General features: G+C 38.8%; 1 protein-coding gene across 5 annotated transcripts in view; it reads left to right on the plus strand.

Moving 5' to 3' along the window:
• The window catches only part of CPED1 (cadherin like and PC-esterase domain containing 1), a 143,276-nt gene that overhangs the window by 31,576 nt on the left and 93,598 nt on the right, over positions 1–18,102 (plus strand). For all 5 annotated transcript variants that reach the window (XR_009486582.1, XM_059847179.1, XM_059847180.1 and 2 more), the window contains exons 4-6: positions 2,698–2,804; positions 4,655–4,730; positions 16,745–16,901. Coding sequence is in view for 4 of the 5 variants with exons in the window: in XM_059847179.1 (XP_059703162.1) it covers positions 2,698–2,804; positions 4,655–4,730; positions 16,745–16,901 (340 nt within the window). In the remaining variant the exon portion in view is untranslated. The remainder of the gene's footprint in view (positions 1–2,697; positions 2,805–4,654; positions 4,731–16,744; positions 16,902–18,102) is intronic.

The following is an 18,102-nucleotide window of genomic DNA, read 5'->3' on the forward strand; positions in this document are numbered from 1 at the left end:
TTCTTTTTAACCTTCCCCCTCAAATGTCCTGTAAAAGCCTGTTTCTGGTTTGAAGTCTGCAGGAAAGCAGCAAAGCTGTTTGAAATACTGCATTGAAAATGGAGTATTATTGACTTTATTAAAGCTTCTTAATATAATCTCTAGAAACATTTTGAAACATGAATCCTTCCATGCAGATGGTGTTTATTATTAATGCCACTTTTGTTCTTTCTCTTTTATTGTAGAATGTTTTAGCTCATGTGTATCTAGCTTTACTTTAACAATAAATTCTGTGAAAGGGATCTTCAGTCCTTTGCATGGCCCATGTGATGTTGTTGGAATACTAATAACAGTAGCACTTTTTTTCCTGAGATTTAGTTCTTCTATTATTAAATATGCAGAAGGAAGACAGACTGTTGGTTTCCTGATCATAGATGTTCATTTTCTGCAAAAATGAAGAAGTGACATGGGCAAATTTGAGGCAAAATGGATTCCTAGAGGAGCCTGTTCTAGAACTAAATAGCTGTTGTAACCAATGACTCTTTTGTTTTTGTTTTCCAATAATGTTTTTTCAGGTATAGATTATGATGAATACGTCAATACATTTAACTAGGAGTCACACTGCTCTGTCAGTCTGAATCTGAGAGACAGCACTAGGTGTACACTGTTTTTCTAATAGGAAGTCTTCTGACTTCTATAAATAGACATGTTTCAGTTCTGATTGTTCTGTACTGAAATAACTGGCTCGAGGTTTAAGTACTCTGAATAGAAAACACAAGTAATGGCAGGCATTCAAGCTCTCCTGAACTATTTTACTTCCTGGGCACTGGCTCAGAAGCACACTAGATCTGAGGGTACATTTTCCTTTTCTTCTCTTAGGTGCATTCATATTGATCACTCTGATGTATCCTAAAGTCAAATACGCAGTGCAGCATATCCTCTGGAGTCAGGGATCAAATTCTTCCCAGGGCAGGATGTGTCATAATAAACAAGGGAAGGAAATGAACTGCTTCTGAGAAATGGAGTTCCCTCCAGCTCTCTTTCAATTTGCACACAACTGGGCATTGTGATTTATGTGTAATTATAATGATTTATTCAAAGGTGTTTACTAGTCAGAGGCATAACATCTTGCTTATCTGATAATTACATAGCTGGTGAGGTCATTGAGTAGGTTGTTAGCACTGCCAAAATTTTACACTAAAGTGAGGTATTTGCTTGTACATTTCTTTAATGTTTCGTTTGTTTGCTATCTGTGACATTTTTATCTACCTGCAGGGGGTTTTTTGTTGTTTCTTTCACAAAGAAGCATGTAGTGAATCTGTTTTGCCTAAATTTCATATACCCTAATTACTTTTATACCATAATACTGGTTCTCATAATGTGAAATTGAAGGACTAGTTACAGTAATAAATGCAGTGTAACTGAAAATTGATCTCTTCAGCTTTGTCACACTGCTTATAAACATAAAAAAGTGATAGTTACTTTCATAGTCCTGGATCCAATCTACACAATCAGTTCATTACTGTACTGAACATAAATTGAGTGTTAAATCTCCTTAAGTGTAATCTTTACCTTGCTTGACATTTGTAATCATGATTGGGATAGGAAAAAAAAACATTCTGGAGAAAGAAGGAAAGGAAATAAATAAAAAAATACCTCTGTGGGCCATCTGTGGGACCAAATTAAGGGGGTAATCTAATAAAATTAAGAAGGTATCACAGATGGGCAGCAGAAAATGGAATAAAATACATGTAATCTTCCCAACTCTGGGAAAAAGAACCAGCCAGTCCTTGAAATAGCTATTTTGCAGAGAGCTTTGTGACCTGATTCTGTAGCCTTGGATGCTGTACTGCTTCTCTGGCTGCCCTTTCTGTTTATAAGTTCATTATTACTGATTGTCTTCCTGCCAATGAAATAATTTACCCTTTATTGAACATATTCATGATGTCCTCAACAGATGTAATAATTCTGTTGTGAGCTGCCACCATCTCTAACTGGTCCAGATAACAAAGGCTGTATACAGAAGAAAACAAATGACCATGTAAGGAAGCTGACCAAGGTTATTTGAAGCAACAGTGGCATTTCTACACTGTATCACATGCTGAGATATGAGCAAGTTCAAGGCCTATTTGTATTTTCTGGTCAGCTTTGCCCCAGGAAGGAAGCATCACACTAGCTCAGAAACTAGCAATCTAATTCCCACTTGTACACCAGTTCTAGCTCTGTCAGTCTGGTGTCTAATATTTAGGAATCCACTACACCAAAATTGCTGCTGTTTGCAATAGCATGAAGAGTAATACTTCCTGAAAAATTTACTTGACATTAAAGAAACACCTCACAAGATCACACTGCATGTACTGGATACGTGTTATAAGCATGCATGTTGAGGAGTTCAGAAAAAAGAAAAAAGAACAACTTAAAGCAGCATCATGTTACCAAACTTTTTAATTTCTGAAATTTAAACAGGTCAAGCAGCAGGGTTGGGACATCAGTAGGCAGATATAACAAGGAATGCCCACTGTGAAACACCTAGATATAATTCCAAAGCTTGAATGTGGTAGCAAATATGTCTTTTATCCTTCTGCCACCTGTAGCTGCTCATGTAATTAGCTCTCCAACAGTTTGCTGTTCTTCAAAATATTACTCAAAGTATTTTTTATGCAAATAAGAATTGCAAGATATTTTCTTTCTCAAAGTGCTTCTTTTCTTTCTGGATAGGTGGTATGAACCCTTGGGATATTTTCATCTGCTTATCTTCCAGAAAAAGTGATGGCATTGGCTGCTTTCAAACAGAAGATTTGCATAATCTGGAGTTTTTCCAGAAGGTATGGGATTACTATTTTACCCTTTGTGGGAATGTAAGGACAGGATAGCCCAGATTTTCAGCCCTCACTCATAAAAAGAGAAGTAGCAAATGTTTATTTTGTACTGCAGCAGCATGGTTTAGCAGAAATTAAGTTTTTTCATGTTTTCTATTTACTGAGAAATACTTGTCAGGTACCAACATTTCATTCTTTTTTATGTCACACCCAGTTATCAAAAGCAATTTCTCTTTGAACATAGTATGTTAGTTTGGTTGTAAGTATTTCAGTGTAAATGCTGAAAATTGTTACAACTCAGTGTCAAGTTTCCCTTTTCTCTTCTTTAATTTGAACTTTTGCATTCTTGGCCACCCTCAACCTGCATGTCTGACTGCAAAAGTGTCTTCAAGGGAAATTATTTAAGCAATTTTCCCTATTGGAAAAGAGAATTTATGCATGCAATATTTCAGAATGATGGTATAGACAGAAGATAGAGATGGATGAAGTTAGGCTTCATATCTTATATCACTACTGAATTTCACCTAATGTAATTCCTCGTTTGAAAACACAGTTTAGGCACTTCTCCAAACAGTGACAGTGCTCCTACAATTGATTATGTGTAATCTGGACCAAGGCCTTCAAGGAAGTTCTTTGCTCTGGATCTGCAGCCTTCTTCCTCGTGGCCCAAAGCATCAGTAGTACCAATTATCTTGGTATTTTCAGGATTGCTTTTTGGTTTTTTTTCTCACTTGTGCATGTTGTGGGCACAGTTTAGGTTACTTAGATATGTAATTGTATATGTAATGTAAACACCTGACCTGTTGATAAAAATATGTGAGTGATGTAAACTGAAATATTTGATAAAATGTGACCAAGCTACAGCTACAGTTTGACTCATTTTAAGTAAAAAATACTTAAAATAATAATAATGGCAAGACTAAATTATTGACTCCAGCTTGAGGGTCTGAGTGAAATGGAGCTACTTTTAAAAGGTGCCTCTGGTGATAAAAAAATCCACTGATGTCCACAGAAGTCAGAGCTTTGAGCATGTACACTGGGGTTCCCTGGGACAGGATGCAATATCAAAGTGTATGCAAAGTGAGTTTTTTATGGCAGCTATAGTTTGCTAGAAATATACATGCTTTGAATATGCTCAGATAAGAAAGCACCCCAGGCTTGTGCAAACTGTTTTTTTCTCATTCTGCCTATATTTCCATATCTGAGCCTCTAATGCTGTGCAATATAATAATCCTGACAGCATGCTGCCATGTCCAGATGTGTCACACATGAATAACTGAGACACAAGGTGATCAAAGGAGTTGTCCAAGTTCTCTCAGGAAGTCTGCAGCAGAGCAGGGACTTAAACCAGATGGCCCATTCTTCCAGAAAACTTTAAATATTGAACTAACATTACTTGCTGCTGGCATGTCCATACCAAAGTGTAACACAGTGTTTTGCTGCAGAGCCTGCCTGTGATGTAGCTACATTAGCTTACTACTGACCCCAAGCACAGCAATTCCAGAGGCACAGGGTATTTCCAGGCAGGGAGAGACAGTGGTTGGTAACTGCACAGAAAAGAGAAGCTGCAGAGACTGAAAAGGGGACAGGGAACAGGTCAACACTCAGCAGCCAGAGGCAGAGATATAGGCCTAAAATTTTGCATTGCTATGGACAGGGGGAAGAGTCCACACCTTAATTTCATTATTTCAGCATTGCAGGGAGGGCAAAGTCATCATTTCCTCTTGACACTGATGGGAGTTTTGCACGAGGTGTTTTTGATAAATTAAACACAAACCCATTGAAGGCATGTTCCTTTGAATAAAAAAGAGCCCTGTTTTTAATTAAATCATTAAAGCTTCTCTTTTTACATACAGGTAAACCTACTTCCAGAAATCCAGCATTTTCTTTGCAGAAAAGAGGGATTATGCCAGATGACAAAAGCCTTTTCAGGTAATCTGATTTCTTCAAATATGCTTATGTGATGTTGATCTTTTAATAGTTGTCACAGGAAGTTTTTGAAATGAGACTGTCAACTTACAATTCCATTTTATTTTTAGTCATGAATGCATGGAGGGAAAAATAAAAGACTGATGATTGATTTTAAATACATTTAAATATAGATTACAATTATACAGTATCTTTCCGGGTAAAGACATTTCATTTTTCTGCTGTTGCATATTGCAGAAATAATTTGGCTATAAGTGTCTTATTTTTGGACTGTTTTGTGTTAATATAGTGTGCTGGTATTTACACTTCTGTGCCCTGGGTTTGCTGTAATATGTTTATTCAGCTTTACAAAAATGTTGTGGCATGGAGAAGGAGGAGTCAGAGCTTGGTTCCTGTCCAGACATAATTTACTGATAAAAAGCCTTTATTGTGTATTAAGATCATCAACCAGAAAAGTTTAAAGGTTATGGGCAAATTTCCAAAGAATTCTAATTTACCATGGGTAAAATCCATGTTTGAATAGAAACTGGAAAAAAAAAACTGTTGTGCACTGTATTAGGTCTACTTAAACTTCCTTCTCTTTTCCCCTTTTTTATATATATGCTAAATTTAACACAGAAGGAGAGGATTAATTGCATCTCATTTAGCCATTTAGGAGTATGTATTTTCTGAAAGCAGTATTCTAGTCTTCCATTTAAGTCAGTGGAGAGAGAGATACCTACAAATGCTACTTCTTTTTAGATTAAAATATGTATTTAAAATAAGCGTGTTGAATTAGTCTGTGCAGATACTTGCTCCCCAATTATGTCTCACCACTGCCTAGAGAAATTGGTAGGCCCTGCTCATGTTGTAACAGATTGTCTTCAAAACACATTGGTTCATCCTGCTGCTTGAAAAAGGGCCAACTGCAGTTTTTTTGTGATTTTACTAGCACAAAACCACAAACACAAGAGGCACTTACTATACACAGAGCTTTCTCTTTAAAATCCTGCTGTCCATAAACGTGGTACAAGCCGCTTTGTATATGACCCTTTTATTAAGCCATTCAGTGTTTTCTCCTGTACTGGGTTTACATGGCAAGCTTTTGCGGGGGGGGGGCACAGGAGTGGCTTTTGTGAGAAGTTGCCAGAGGCTTCCCTTAAGTCCAGCAGAGCCAATGCCAGCCAGCTTCCAGATGGATTTGCTGCTGGCCAAGGCCAACCCCATTAACAATGGTGGTAGCACCTCTGGGATAACATATATAAGAAGGGAAATAAAACAATTGCACAACAGCACCTGGAGAGATTAGTGAAGAAGGGGTGGGAGGAGGTGCTCTGGGCAGCAGAGCAGGCAGAGATTCGCCTGCAGCCCGTGGTGCAGCCCATGGTGCGACAGCTGTGCCTCTGCAGCCCATGGAGGCACACAGGGGAGCAGAGATCCACCTGCAGCCCCCATGGAGCACCCAGTGCCAGGAGAGCTGGGTGCCTGAAGGAAGCTGTGACCCTGTGGGAAGGCTCCTGGCAGGACCTGTGGAGAGAGGAGCCCAGGCTGGAGCAGTCAGTTCATGAAGAACTGCAGCCTGTGGGAAGGACTGTCCTTGGAGAAGTTCAGAGAGGGCTGTCTCCTGGGGAAGGGACCCCATGCTGGAGTGTGAGGAGTCCTCCTGCTGAGGAGAAAGGAGTGGCAGAGTCAATGTGTGATGAGATGATCACTGCTCCCATTCCCCTCCTGCATCACTGCAGAAAGGAGGCAGTGACTTATTGTAAATCAAGGCGACCCCCATGGCAGGGAAGAATGATGAGGAGGACTTCATGATATCAGAAGGCTAATTAATTGCTTTATTATACTATATTATTCTATACTATATTACACTAAATTGCACTACATCTAAACTGAAACTGCACAAGCACTCAACTGAACAAATCTTGTGACTGCTGACCGTCACTCTGGACACACGCTTGGCCCTGATAGGCCAAGGAAACAAAACACCATCACTTTGGGTAAACAATTTCCATATTGCATTCCACTTTGGCACAACACAGGCACAGCAAATGAGATAAGAATTGTTTTGATCATTCTTTTCTCTGCTTCTCTCACTGCTTCTCTCAGGTTCAGAGAATGTGAATCCCACAGTGACTCAGGAGTAAAATTAAGCCTGGGAAGAAGGGAGGAATGGAGGAAAGATGTTTAAGATTTAGTTTTATTTCATATCATCCTACTTATTATTAATTGAATAAATTCAATTAATATCCACACTTTTTTTTTTTGCTGTGATGGTAATTAATGAGTGATCTCTCCCTATTCTGTCTCACAAGCATTTTATAACAGTTTCCCTTTCCTGTCCAACTGGGAGGCTTTGGTGGGCCCCTAGCATATAACCAGTGTCATTTTACCAAATCTTGTCTTCAGGGAAGACCCATTTGTAAGCATCTTATTCCTCACTTATATTTTTAGTGGTTTCCTGGCAAAGAGAAAATACCTTGTGACTGATGTTGAAATCCCACTGAAATCAAGGTAATACATGTGCTTTGCGGCAGGGTTCTGAATCTTACCCACACAGCAAAGGAGGATTATTCTAGCACTCTACTGAAGAGCTATCATACAGAAAAAGGCCCATCCCTCACTTTTCTGTTACCAGTTAGAAAGGTTTTCAACCTAAATTAGCTGAAGTATTTTAAAGTAAAAATAAAAATTTCTGTCTCTTAAATCTATGTATCTCCACATCAGCATGTGGCCTGGGGCTGAGAGCTATTTCATCTTAAGGTTCTCATGACACTTAAGATGCCATGGAGAGTCCAGCATGCCCAGTAGAATGGGCAGATTTGGCACAGGACCCATTTCCTTTTGGTACAGCAGCTAGAGGTTCAGAGGGATATCCTATGGTATCCTGAATGGCAATAGATGTCAGTTTGTGAATACTGAATTTTACACATGATATTTAGAGTCAGCAAACCCAAAAGACCATATATTTTCAGCATAATTTAAAGTTAGCTGAATTGTTCCACAATGACTGTATAGACCACGCTGATGTACACTGACAGGAATGTGAATTTAGACTGTGCTACACACTGGGGTCATCTCTGTATAGACCAGACTTCAGTTTCAAACCATGAATTAATCCCATTCAGTATCACTGGATATGTAACATGTAATTTAGAATGAGTGGAACTCATCCATAAAAGGTGAAATTAGAATCAGAAGGGTAAATAATTTGATTTCAGGTTCAGTGGAAAAAAAGGCATAAAATAGAGCAAACTAGTCTAGAGGTGAGACTTCAGATATCCCCCCTTACATATAAAGCCAGCTCTTTCCACTTTCTTTTGCTTGCATTCTCCAACAGATCTCTCCAACAACAACAAAGTTGCATATTAGCAGGATTTTTTTGATCCTCAATTTTAAAATTATTCACAGAAAGAACAGTTCTCATCAGTATTTCCTCCTCAGAACAGTTCGTTCCTTTCAAATCAGTTATGTACTTTCATTCGTGTGTGTTTGGGTCAACAGAGTTTCTCTGCAATTCCTGTTAAAGAGGATCAGTTGGTTTGTTATTACTGTCATTTAGTCAGTCTTCGAGGAGCCAAGCAATTTCCTGTAAAAGTGAAAACACAAAGAATTATGTTCTCTAATTAAAGACATAGTAAGCTGTAGAAAGAAACATCAGGCAGCAAAGCTGAGAAAATGGTATACTGGATTTACTGTGGCTACGACATTGTTGATGTTGATAAGCAGTGGTAAAGTGGTTTGGGGTTTTTTGATGTTATTTTATTTGTTGTTGTGCAACTCTTAAACTGCTAGGCTTTGTATTTAAGACAGCATGCCCATTCTCATACCCCTGTTGTACAGGAAAGAAAATGACTTATACAAAATACCAGGCCAGTGTTTGTTTCTTTGCTCTTGTCAGTCTGACAATTCACATTGTTTCTATCTCTGTGGGGTCAGGCGAAATAATGCATACACCAGTGATGACTGCGTTTTGGGAAAGAAGATGGGAAGAGAGAAAAGTTAGGAAAATCAGTCTGGAAAAAGAATGGAAGAGAAAAAAGGTTAAAAATACATGCTGTGTGTGGATAAATTGGATTACTGTTGAAGACGGGGTTGCTGGAAGATGGGCATGTGGATTTGTGGCAATGGATTTGTGATGAGACATAAGAATAGTAATAGATCTTAGAATTCAACAAGGAAGAGTACTTGCTGCAGTCTGAGAGGATTGTTTGAACTTCTGCTTTTGCAGGGCAATTGGCCCAGTTTTTACTCAAAGTGCCTGATGTCTGCTCACTATATGGGACTTAGTTAGGCCTTGAGAAGGTTCTGGTGTAGCTAATGGAGAGCCAAGGAAGACTCCTGGCATTAACTGCTCAGGTCAGCAAAAGTTGCAGTAGTTGTAATTAAATGATCTGGAAATTAAATCTTCCTGCAAGTGACCCAGACCTGAAAGCTCTCTGAGGTAGGAGAACGACTATCAAAGAGATTTCAGGTGTTCATACCTGGTAACCCACTGTGTGTGGCTTTAGAACTGAGCTTGGCTGCCTCCTGGGACTACTCCCAGCCAAGAGATGGAGAGGACTAAAGTCCACAATATGAGTAGAATTGCCCAGATTCAGTACAGGGCACAGGAAAGGCATCTTGATGCATGCACACCAAATACCATATTTGACAGGTTTTGTCTGGGGAAGTAGTGAAACTACTTACAGCATTGCCTCCCTAATTTTCCTGTTCCCTAAGGAATCCACAGTAGTCTGTCTTTCCATGTAAGCATTTGTCTCATTTCATCACTTCTAATGCCTAGCCCATGCCATGCACAGCTTCTTCTCTACCCGTGCAAATCACTGATCCTTTTTTAAGGAATACTTTTGTCGTCTGCCTTCCTTCTGTGTTTCTGTTTATTACTGTCACTAGTGCAGAGACTTTATGAGTGTCTGCCAGCCTTGTGTGCTCCCGTGATCTCCTGTTGGGCTGGTCAGCAGCATTAACCACACAGAAGGTCTTGGGATAGGCATGAGCCTAATGAAATTGTATGGGAGGGAGAGCCAAGATAGTCTGGCTGTGTGACACATCCCACTCTGTGATGTGTTTATGGTCTGGTGCTAACCCTGTGCTTTCTTCTCCTGCTGCCTATCCCCAGTGCCCTTGGGTTACTCTGGAGTCAACATCAAAGGTTATGACCTGAGGGTAGGAAGCAAACTCAGTGGAGCCGCATGTGGAAGAGAGAAGTTATAGATCAAATTTATTTTCTGTTGTAACAACTCAATATCTCTGAGACAGGAACTTGATTTTTCATAGGGGAATGCATTTCTTTTGGCCCTTTCAAATATTTGCACACCAGTTTTGATCAGGTTTGTGCCTATTACCTTTCTGCTACTGAAGTTAATAAGAGCCTCAAGAGTGGCCAATGAAACCAGCATCTGATTTTTTCCAGTTAATTAGATCATAAACTATGTGGGGCAGGAATTTCACTGGTTTTACAGCAGTGTCAAATCTCAGCTACATAAGAACAGCAATGTAACAGCAAATATTAGTAGTTTGAAAAGAAGTAAAGCATCTAAGTTAAGTTAATTATTTGGCCTATACTCTTCTATATTCTATCCTGTCACTAGTACAGAATTGTGACTCTAATCATGCAGCACTCAGCCAGTGTTTTCACTGAGTTGCTTTTTCCAAAGTTTTATAGCTTATCTGTGTAATTAAGTTTTAGTATGAAGAGTGCACATAAAAGAAGCAGCCCTTCTGAAAAATATTGGAAAAAACCCCCACACCTCTAACTTTAACTCTTAGGATGCTTTAGGAATGAAGACACAAACACTACACTTAATACTGTAAATACTGGTTTTTGTGCACCTGCCAAAACAGAGAGGCCAAAAACATGATAAGTGATTAATTTAAACTGAAGCTGTATTTGCTGATGTTTCTAAAAGGAAAAATAAACAGCATCATACAAATGTAGCACTGTTATAATTTTATCTTTTTAATTCTGAAACTTCACAATGAATTTCAGTGCATTTCAACCCACAGCTTAAATTAATTTACCTCTAGATCTGTTTTACTATAAAATCATTTTGTTTTTAATACTAAACCTATTTAGGATGGTTTGAACTTCCAGAAATGACAAGTAGTTTGTCATTTCTCCATCCTAAATATACAGAATGTGTTGGTTTGAGATTAAGTGTATTACAGAGGGTGGGATCACTGCATTTCTTAATGTGAAAAGCTTTTAAGGGCAGCTGAATCAGTAGTCAGCAGTAGGCAGGACATTGGACTTGCATCAATGTTGACATCACAAATAAAGCTCAAAATGCATATCAAAACCATCACATATTAAGTTTCAAGCGAGAAACCATATTCCAGTGAACTCAATGCAGATTTTTCCAGGACTTCACTGAGGGCCAGGATTCCCCCTAGTGTTTCTAGTTTTCTTCAAATATTTGTATCTACTTTGAGTTTCACAGCCACACTTTTCTAAATGCATAGGTCATGAAACTGACTAGTGCTAAAGGTTCTCTTTCTTTAGAAACCTCAGGGCATAATGTGTAAGCCATAGTAAATTACTAGTCTTTGTTTCAATCTTTTAATCCACAAATCAAATGGGCAGCAGGAGGCAATTGAATGGAATAGATCTGCTTTCTGTGACAAGGCTCAAGGCATGTAGTGGCAGTAGTTAAAGTGAAGCCATCCATCCTCCAAAATCAACACTGAAAAATGGAAACAAAAATCATTTTCAATGCTCATTGCTTTCACAGTTATGCAGCTTAGAGTGGGTTGCTGTACCTGATTGAGCCAAAGGTTACTAAGGCTTTATTTTGATCAAAATTCCTTGTCCTGGAGAACTCAGAAGTCTGCCTAAGAATCTGTGAAATCTTTTTAGGTATCTCCTGACGTGGAGCAATCTTTTCAGCTATTAAACATACCCTTCCAACCTACAGAGGCTGGAAAATTGTCCAGCTGTAAGTTCTAGAAGAGGACCAGGTTGTAGCAATACAAGTTGCCTGGTCTGTATCACAGCAGTGATACAGACTGTGCTCCAGCAGCCCATACCAATAAGGAAATTGGATGATCCCAGAAGAGAATACAATATGGAGTTCTTCTAGCTCACTGAGGTGCCTTGTTGGAATGCAAACCTGCAAGGCTGACAGAGAGGATGTGTTATCACTAGTTCCTGAAAATTGTACTGTAGAAACTGTGGTGTTTGTGAGGGTCCCCAGGACAAGGTGAGAGATGAGAATCTGACTCCGTGTTCTCCGAAGGCTAATTTATTATTTTATGATATTATATTAAAAGAATACTATACTAAAACTATATTACAGAGTGAGAAGGATACAGACAGAAGGCTTAACAAGAATAATAACGAAAACTCGTGACTGACTCCTCAGAGTCTGACACAGCTGATGGTAATTGGTCATTAAGTAAAAACAATTCACATGTTTGGATAAAGAATCTCCAGACCACATTCCAAAGCAGCAAAACATGGAGAAGCTAAGGCTTCTTATCTTCCCAGGAGAAGAAATCCTGATGAAAGGAATTTTTCAGAAAATAGCATGGTTACAAGAAACTGCTGACAAATGACATGAGGTGCCTTTTTTTTTGTTTGTTTGGTTTTTTTGTTTTTTTGTTTTTTTGGGTTTTTTTTAATGTCAGAGAATTGAGGCTCCTTCTAGAAACAGACTACCACTATGAAAATCTAGGAAGATGCCCATAAGGCTTCTGTGCAGATGGACAGGCTGCTGTACAGTTTCAGCATCAATATACTTTAAGGTTCTAAAGCAAAGCTTTTCCTGCTAAAAAGAAGAGCAATTGGATGAATACCTTGCACATACAAATGTGCTGAGTTTATAATTTCATTTTATGGAAGATACCAACAATGTGCTGGGCTCAGAACAAAGCACAGCACTTCGGTTGCATTTCATTCTGTCTCTAGCTTTGTGCTTCATTAAACAGCCAGGAATTCCCAAGGTGACTCAATTGCACCTGAAATGTTTGTAACAGATCTGACAGTTGATGGACACTCGAGAAACAAAATGACCTTTTTCTTACAGACAATAGTCTTAATTATTCCTTGCTCCATGTTTGAAGTGTGTAAAATATAGTCTATTTGATCTTGTACAAAGTAAGAAATTAATTAAAAAACCCACATCATAACCTTCCTTTTAACATCAAAGGATACTATAGAAGGAAAGATAAAGAAGAGGACACATTCTCATTCATCTTCTGTTTCCTTTTCTTTCAATCAATCATTACTTAGTTCAGCCAGTAGAGTATTCTCCTGCTGAATTCCTTGCCTTTGCAGATCACCAGATGTTCATGTTAACCTAAGCATTCCATTAACCACCAGTCCAGGTGGCTGCAGGCTGGCTTTGCTCCAGGAATTCATAATTTGTCCAAATGTACTTCTAGCTATTGGTAAATGTTTTGCTCAGCCAGACATTGTAATTCTTAAATCAGCTATTCTTTATTGTGTATGTGTTGAATCTCTTGTTACACTTCAGAACTCTGAGCCAAAGACAAGTAAATAACTTGTGAGCCAGAGACAGGGGAGAAGAAGCAAGAAGTCATACCTGTGTAAAAAGCTTGAAAGGCCTCATTAGATGTCAGTGAGGCTGCTGCATTAGGTATCAGTTGTCACTGTCAACTGATCTGTTTGACTGCTTTGAGAGATGCAGCTGACAGAACAGTATCTGCCACCAGTATGTGTGACAAAGTGGTGCTGCATTTTTATTTTGATCTAGACGTGTTGACTTGCTCTGGTGATACCTCTTCTTTGCATATGCCATGCAGCTGTTCTTATGTCTCAGGTCTGTGTTTTACCTGCTGCTGTGGTTATTGTGTGAATTCAGGTGAGAACATGTAGTGGCCTCCTTACTCAGCTGCATGGCCTCACGGTGAACACCGCAGGAAGAGGTAAAGTGTTGTTGTTGGTATTTTCAATGGTACCATTCTAGAGATGTCAGCATCAGAAACTTTCTTCAAGCCAGAATTTCAAGAAAATTAAATTCTGGTTTTTTTCAAAGTGAAAGCAGGTCAGAGGTCCAGCCATAGGTCCTTGCTTTACACCGGAGCATCAAAAATGGCAGCAGCAGCAAGTACCTGTGACAAAGCCTTCAGCTGCCCTTCAGGAAAAATAGCACTTTGTGTAACATTTCCATTACTGCATAGCCACTGTAAAAAGAAGAATTATTTTTTTTTTCTTTGATCTTTAGACTCGGCTACAAAAATTATGATTTACAAATAATAAGATTTGGATTTTTGAAAGAGGGCATGTATTCTGGACGTGGTATTAGAGTGCTGGGACTCTTTCTAACGTGATTTCCCAAGCTGCCTGACACATCTACCACTGAGCCTGCTTCACCTCTTCCACTATAAAATGTTGATGTTGTTTACTGACTTCAAGAGGCCTGCTTAATTAACAGCAGCTTGTAGAGTGATTTCAAGATGGAAAAACATGGCAATTACTGCAAACAGTGAAGGCACTGCAGGCTAATTTTCATTGATGATAAAGTTGATTAACAAATACACAGCTCTAATAAACACTGTTACTGCTTTTGAGTGCAGGAGCAGGTGAAGAGTTGCCATGAGAACTGATGCAGCTGAGTGTGCTCAGTTCAACACTACTGATGTCTCTTTATTATTATGGTAATTGTGTTCATTGATTACTAAGAGTAGATTTACCAAAGTGAGGGACTGTCACTCCCTCTTGACTCTGCCTGATGGTGTACATTCTCTGAGTCATCTCAAAGGAGTAAGGTACCTAGTGATGGTCTCACTTCTTAGAGCCCGTGTGATGGGCTGTGTCCCAGGGGAATGCCAACACAAAACCAAAAAAGGGATGTAAGGCACCATACAAACAGGGTGCTCTATAAAAGAGGCATGATTTATGAACATTGCCCTTTTTTAGTTTTCAATGCTAATCATCAGCACCCTGAAATTTGTTTAACCTTCTCTTCCTTAAGACATGGCAGTTGATTTTTTTTTGTTTGTGGGGTTTTTTTTTTTTTGGTTTTGTTTGATTTGGGGTTTCTTGGGTTTTTTTTATTTTTGTGGGGGGGGGGTGCTGGTTGGGGTTTGTTTTGTTTATTTTTTTTTAAGTTGAGGCATTTTGCAATGTCTTAGGGCAATACTAAGAATGTTCTACCCTGTAGTTTGAGAATTCGAGAAAAGTTTTGTTTTTCCTCTGTCCTTACCCACTTGTTTTAATTTGATATATCCAGCTCCAGGAAATAGTCCACTGCGTATTAACAAATGAATTAATGTCAAAGGAATCTTTTTTTCTTTCCCTGAAACAGCTAAAACTCCCATTTAAGAGGGATAAATACAGGTACACAAACCTCATCTCATTATTTGCAAGCTCTGTTTTGTGAGTTGTTACTTGTTGCTTTAGCAACACAATTAGAAACATGTTTTTAAAAGGAAAAGACACATTGCTTCCTCTTGAGTAATGACCTGTACAGTCCTTCTCTGCCATATTCTGATTTTCAGTAAAATGTTTACTTTCTTTTAAATGGCTGAAGTGATGCATAGGAGTAGCTACATGGGACCATTGCTAATTGCCATGGTGAAATGCCATTGTCTATCTACAGAGTAGAAATTGCCCAAGAGATTGCCCTATTTTAGAAATACTAAAATGCCCTTGTGTCTTTACATCAGGTCAGATATGGAACAAAATACAACTTGATTTTGCAGTCCTGGTTCCTATGCATATTCAGAAACAAGTCTGCTAAATGAATTCCTTAATGGGAGTTTACTGTCTTCCTCCTGTTGTCACTACACAAGTAGGCAGAGCAGTCTGCTTTTGTCGCTGTACCATCAAAAACCAGGTAGTCACTTGCAAAGTTCCAATCTGTTGTAATGCATAACACAACACAATGATGTCAGTGTGGATATAATTTGAGCATGACATGCTCTATTAAATAACTGCCTGGTTTTGATTATTAGAGCCTTTAATACTGCTAAATGGTGCATGTAAGGCAGAGGACCAGATTAATTCTAGATCCCAGCTGAGACTGGAAGGTTGAGCTGAGCTGATGTGATGAACAGCCAATAATTCAGACAATCACAATGTCATTTTGATAGGCTCTCTGGGAAAATGAAAAGATGAATAGTTTTTCTTCTTTAAATGTCTGTTTACAGCTCATCACCAGGAACGCAACTTCAGTTTTATTTTTCATTTCATGTACCAAGGTTGAGAGTGCATGCCTTAGAAAAGAAGCTCTACAAATAAATTCATACCGTAGCACAATGCAGTATGTCAATGAAAAGAAAAGCAATAAGGTTTGAGAATAAATTGAACAGCTTTATTTTTCCTGACCATTACTTAAGAACTTGAAATGTGAGGTGTGTTAGAATTAATGAATACTACCCTACATGAAATAATGACACAACATAAGGGCTTTGTGCTTTTTTGTCAAGCACAGTAAAAGCATGCCATCCCTTGACTGATCTCACATCACAATATTTTGATTACTATTAATAGTCACATGCCTCAATAAGCTTGAGAACTGTGGTACATCAGTCCTGCTCCCAGTGTGTTTGGTGGCAGAACTAAGACTTCCATAGGTTTCAGTACCTGCAAATTGTAGCCTTAGTGGTGAACACAGAAACAAGGATATGAGATTTATTGATCTATGTTATTATAGTAGCAAAGTCCCTTGGTTCTTATTCAAAGAAATTTCTTATCCCCATTAATTGTAATTAGTGCTCCATGAGGAAGTAATTTTTGGAATTCTATATTTGGAAATCAAGGATTTCAGGGTTTTTTAAGAAGAAAAAAGGGGATTTTTTTTGTATGCAGAATAGATGCACTCATCTCTGAAGTGGGAGTGGCAGCTAAGCCTTTCAGCCTGCAGCTTGCAGCTGGAAGGGGGTGCTTGGTTGGGGTGAAGCAGATCCAAAAATGTTTATTGTCTCAGCATTTGTTATTTTACATTTTCATCTGATGTTGGTAGCTTTGTTCTATTGTGTTTTATACATTTAATCCTTAGCAGCAGCAGCAGCCCAACCCTACTTTCAATGCTCTGCTGACTTCCTTTCTCATCCCCTTGGTACTTTTTCAGACCTGCAGCTCCCACTTGTGACCCCAGACTGTTCTGGCCAGCCTGGACTGTCAAGGGCCAGCACCGCACGAAATGTGTCCCAGGGCAGTGCAATCACTGAGCAGGCTCGTGCCTCCCATCTGCAGCACTGGTGGAAGCAGAGCACAAGCACAAAGCTGTAAGTTAATGATGACCCACCCTCAGAAACTGCCAGTGCTTCAGCACAAAGTTATTTGGGATTCAAGGACACAGAATGCAGCAAAAGAGGAGACCACAGCAGATGGAGCACTTGAATGTATTGCATTTTATACTTGCAGAATGTCTGTTTCTGTATTCTGCACTTGTATGTATTGCATCTCATACTTGCAGAATGTTTCTTTCTGTAATAGCCAAGTTTGCACATGTTTTGGGTACAAACATCCAAGTCTTTGAGGCATTGAAACCCCTCAACAAATAAATACAGACTCAGAGACACCCCTGAACCTTTAGGTCTTATGGTGGCTGAGCTGTTTCCTGCTCCTATCCCTGATTTTCCCCTACCACAGACACACATATGTAGTCCTTTGCACAGAGATCCCCCCTTAATGTGAAGAACCAAGAAGTACTTGATAATTTGTCTGTTATCAAGTGCTGTTTCCTACATCACACTATTTCACAAATTTTATGTTCTGAGGACCTGTTATTCTGCAGAGGGAAGAAAAATTTCTCTTTAAGATAGATGTTATTAGACTTAACAGATAGCAAAATTGAGGTCTGGAAAGGCCACATATTGCCAAAAATTACACAGAAATGGAAGAAGAGCCCCTTGTCTTTTACTGGTAATCTGTCTTAGAGACCCTTAATTTCTATAGCCATCTTCCCATTGAATTTTCTATGAAGTAAATTGATGGTCAGAAATTTTAACAGACAGATTAATAACGCCATTGTGAATATGCACAAGTATAGCGCAGATTTCCCCAAGTATTGAGGTTTTAAATAACAGTTATTTTCTTGGGTTTGCTTTTTTTCTGTTCTGTTTCTATGGCTGACTCTCTTTGTGTGTACTATGGAAGCTGTAGGCCAGTTTTTAGAGAGCTGTGTCACTTCTTAAACAAAGTTGCTTGCAGAATTCTTAGGTTTAACTGATTTGTTATAGGTTATTTCTAGGTATAATATTTGGAATGACTGTATATGGCTTTCATTAGGGGAAGTTTACAGCACCACATGTTTCAGTCACTTTATTACAGGAGAAAGTGCTAACAGTAGTGCAGTCTTTCCATGGGGTTGGGTGGGGATGTTCTTCTGAATTCACTACAAGTCAACATTAAATAGGGTACCTTGACTGTGCATTTCTATTATTTAACATGATTGGATTTCTTTAATGTTTAGTTTAATCTTGA

Source organism: Haemorhous mexicanus, chromosome 5, assembly GCF_027477595.1.
Source record: "Haemorhous mexicanus isolate bHaeMex1 chromosome 5, bHaeMex1.pri, whole genome shotgun sequence".
NCBI classification, from domain to species: domain Eukaryota; kingdom Metazoa; phylum Chordata; class Aves; order Passeriformes; family Fringillidae; genus Haemorhous; species Haemorhous mexicanus.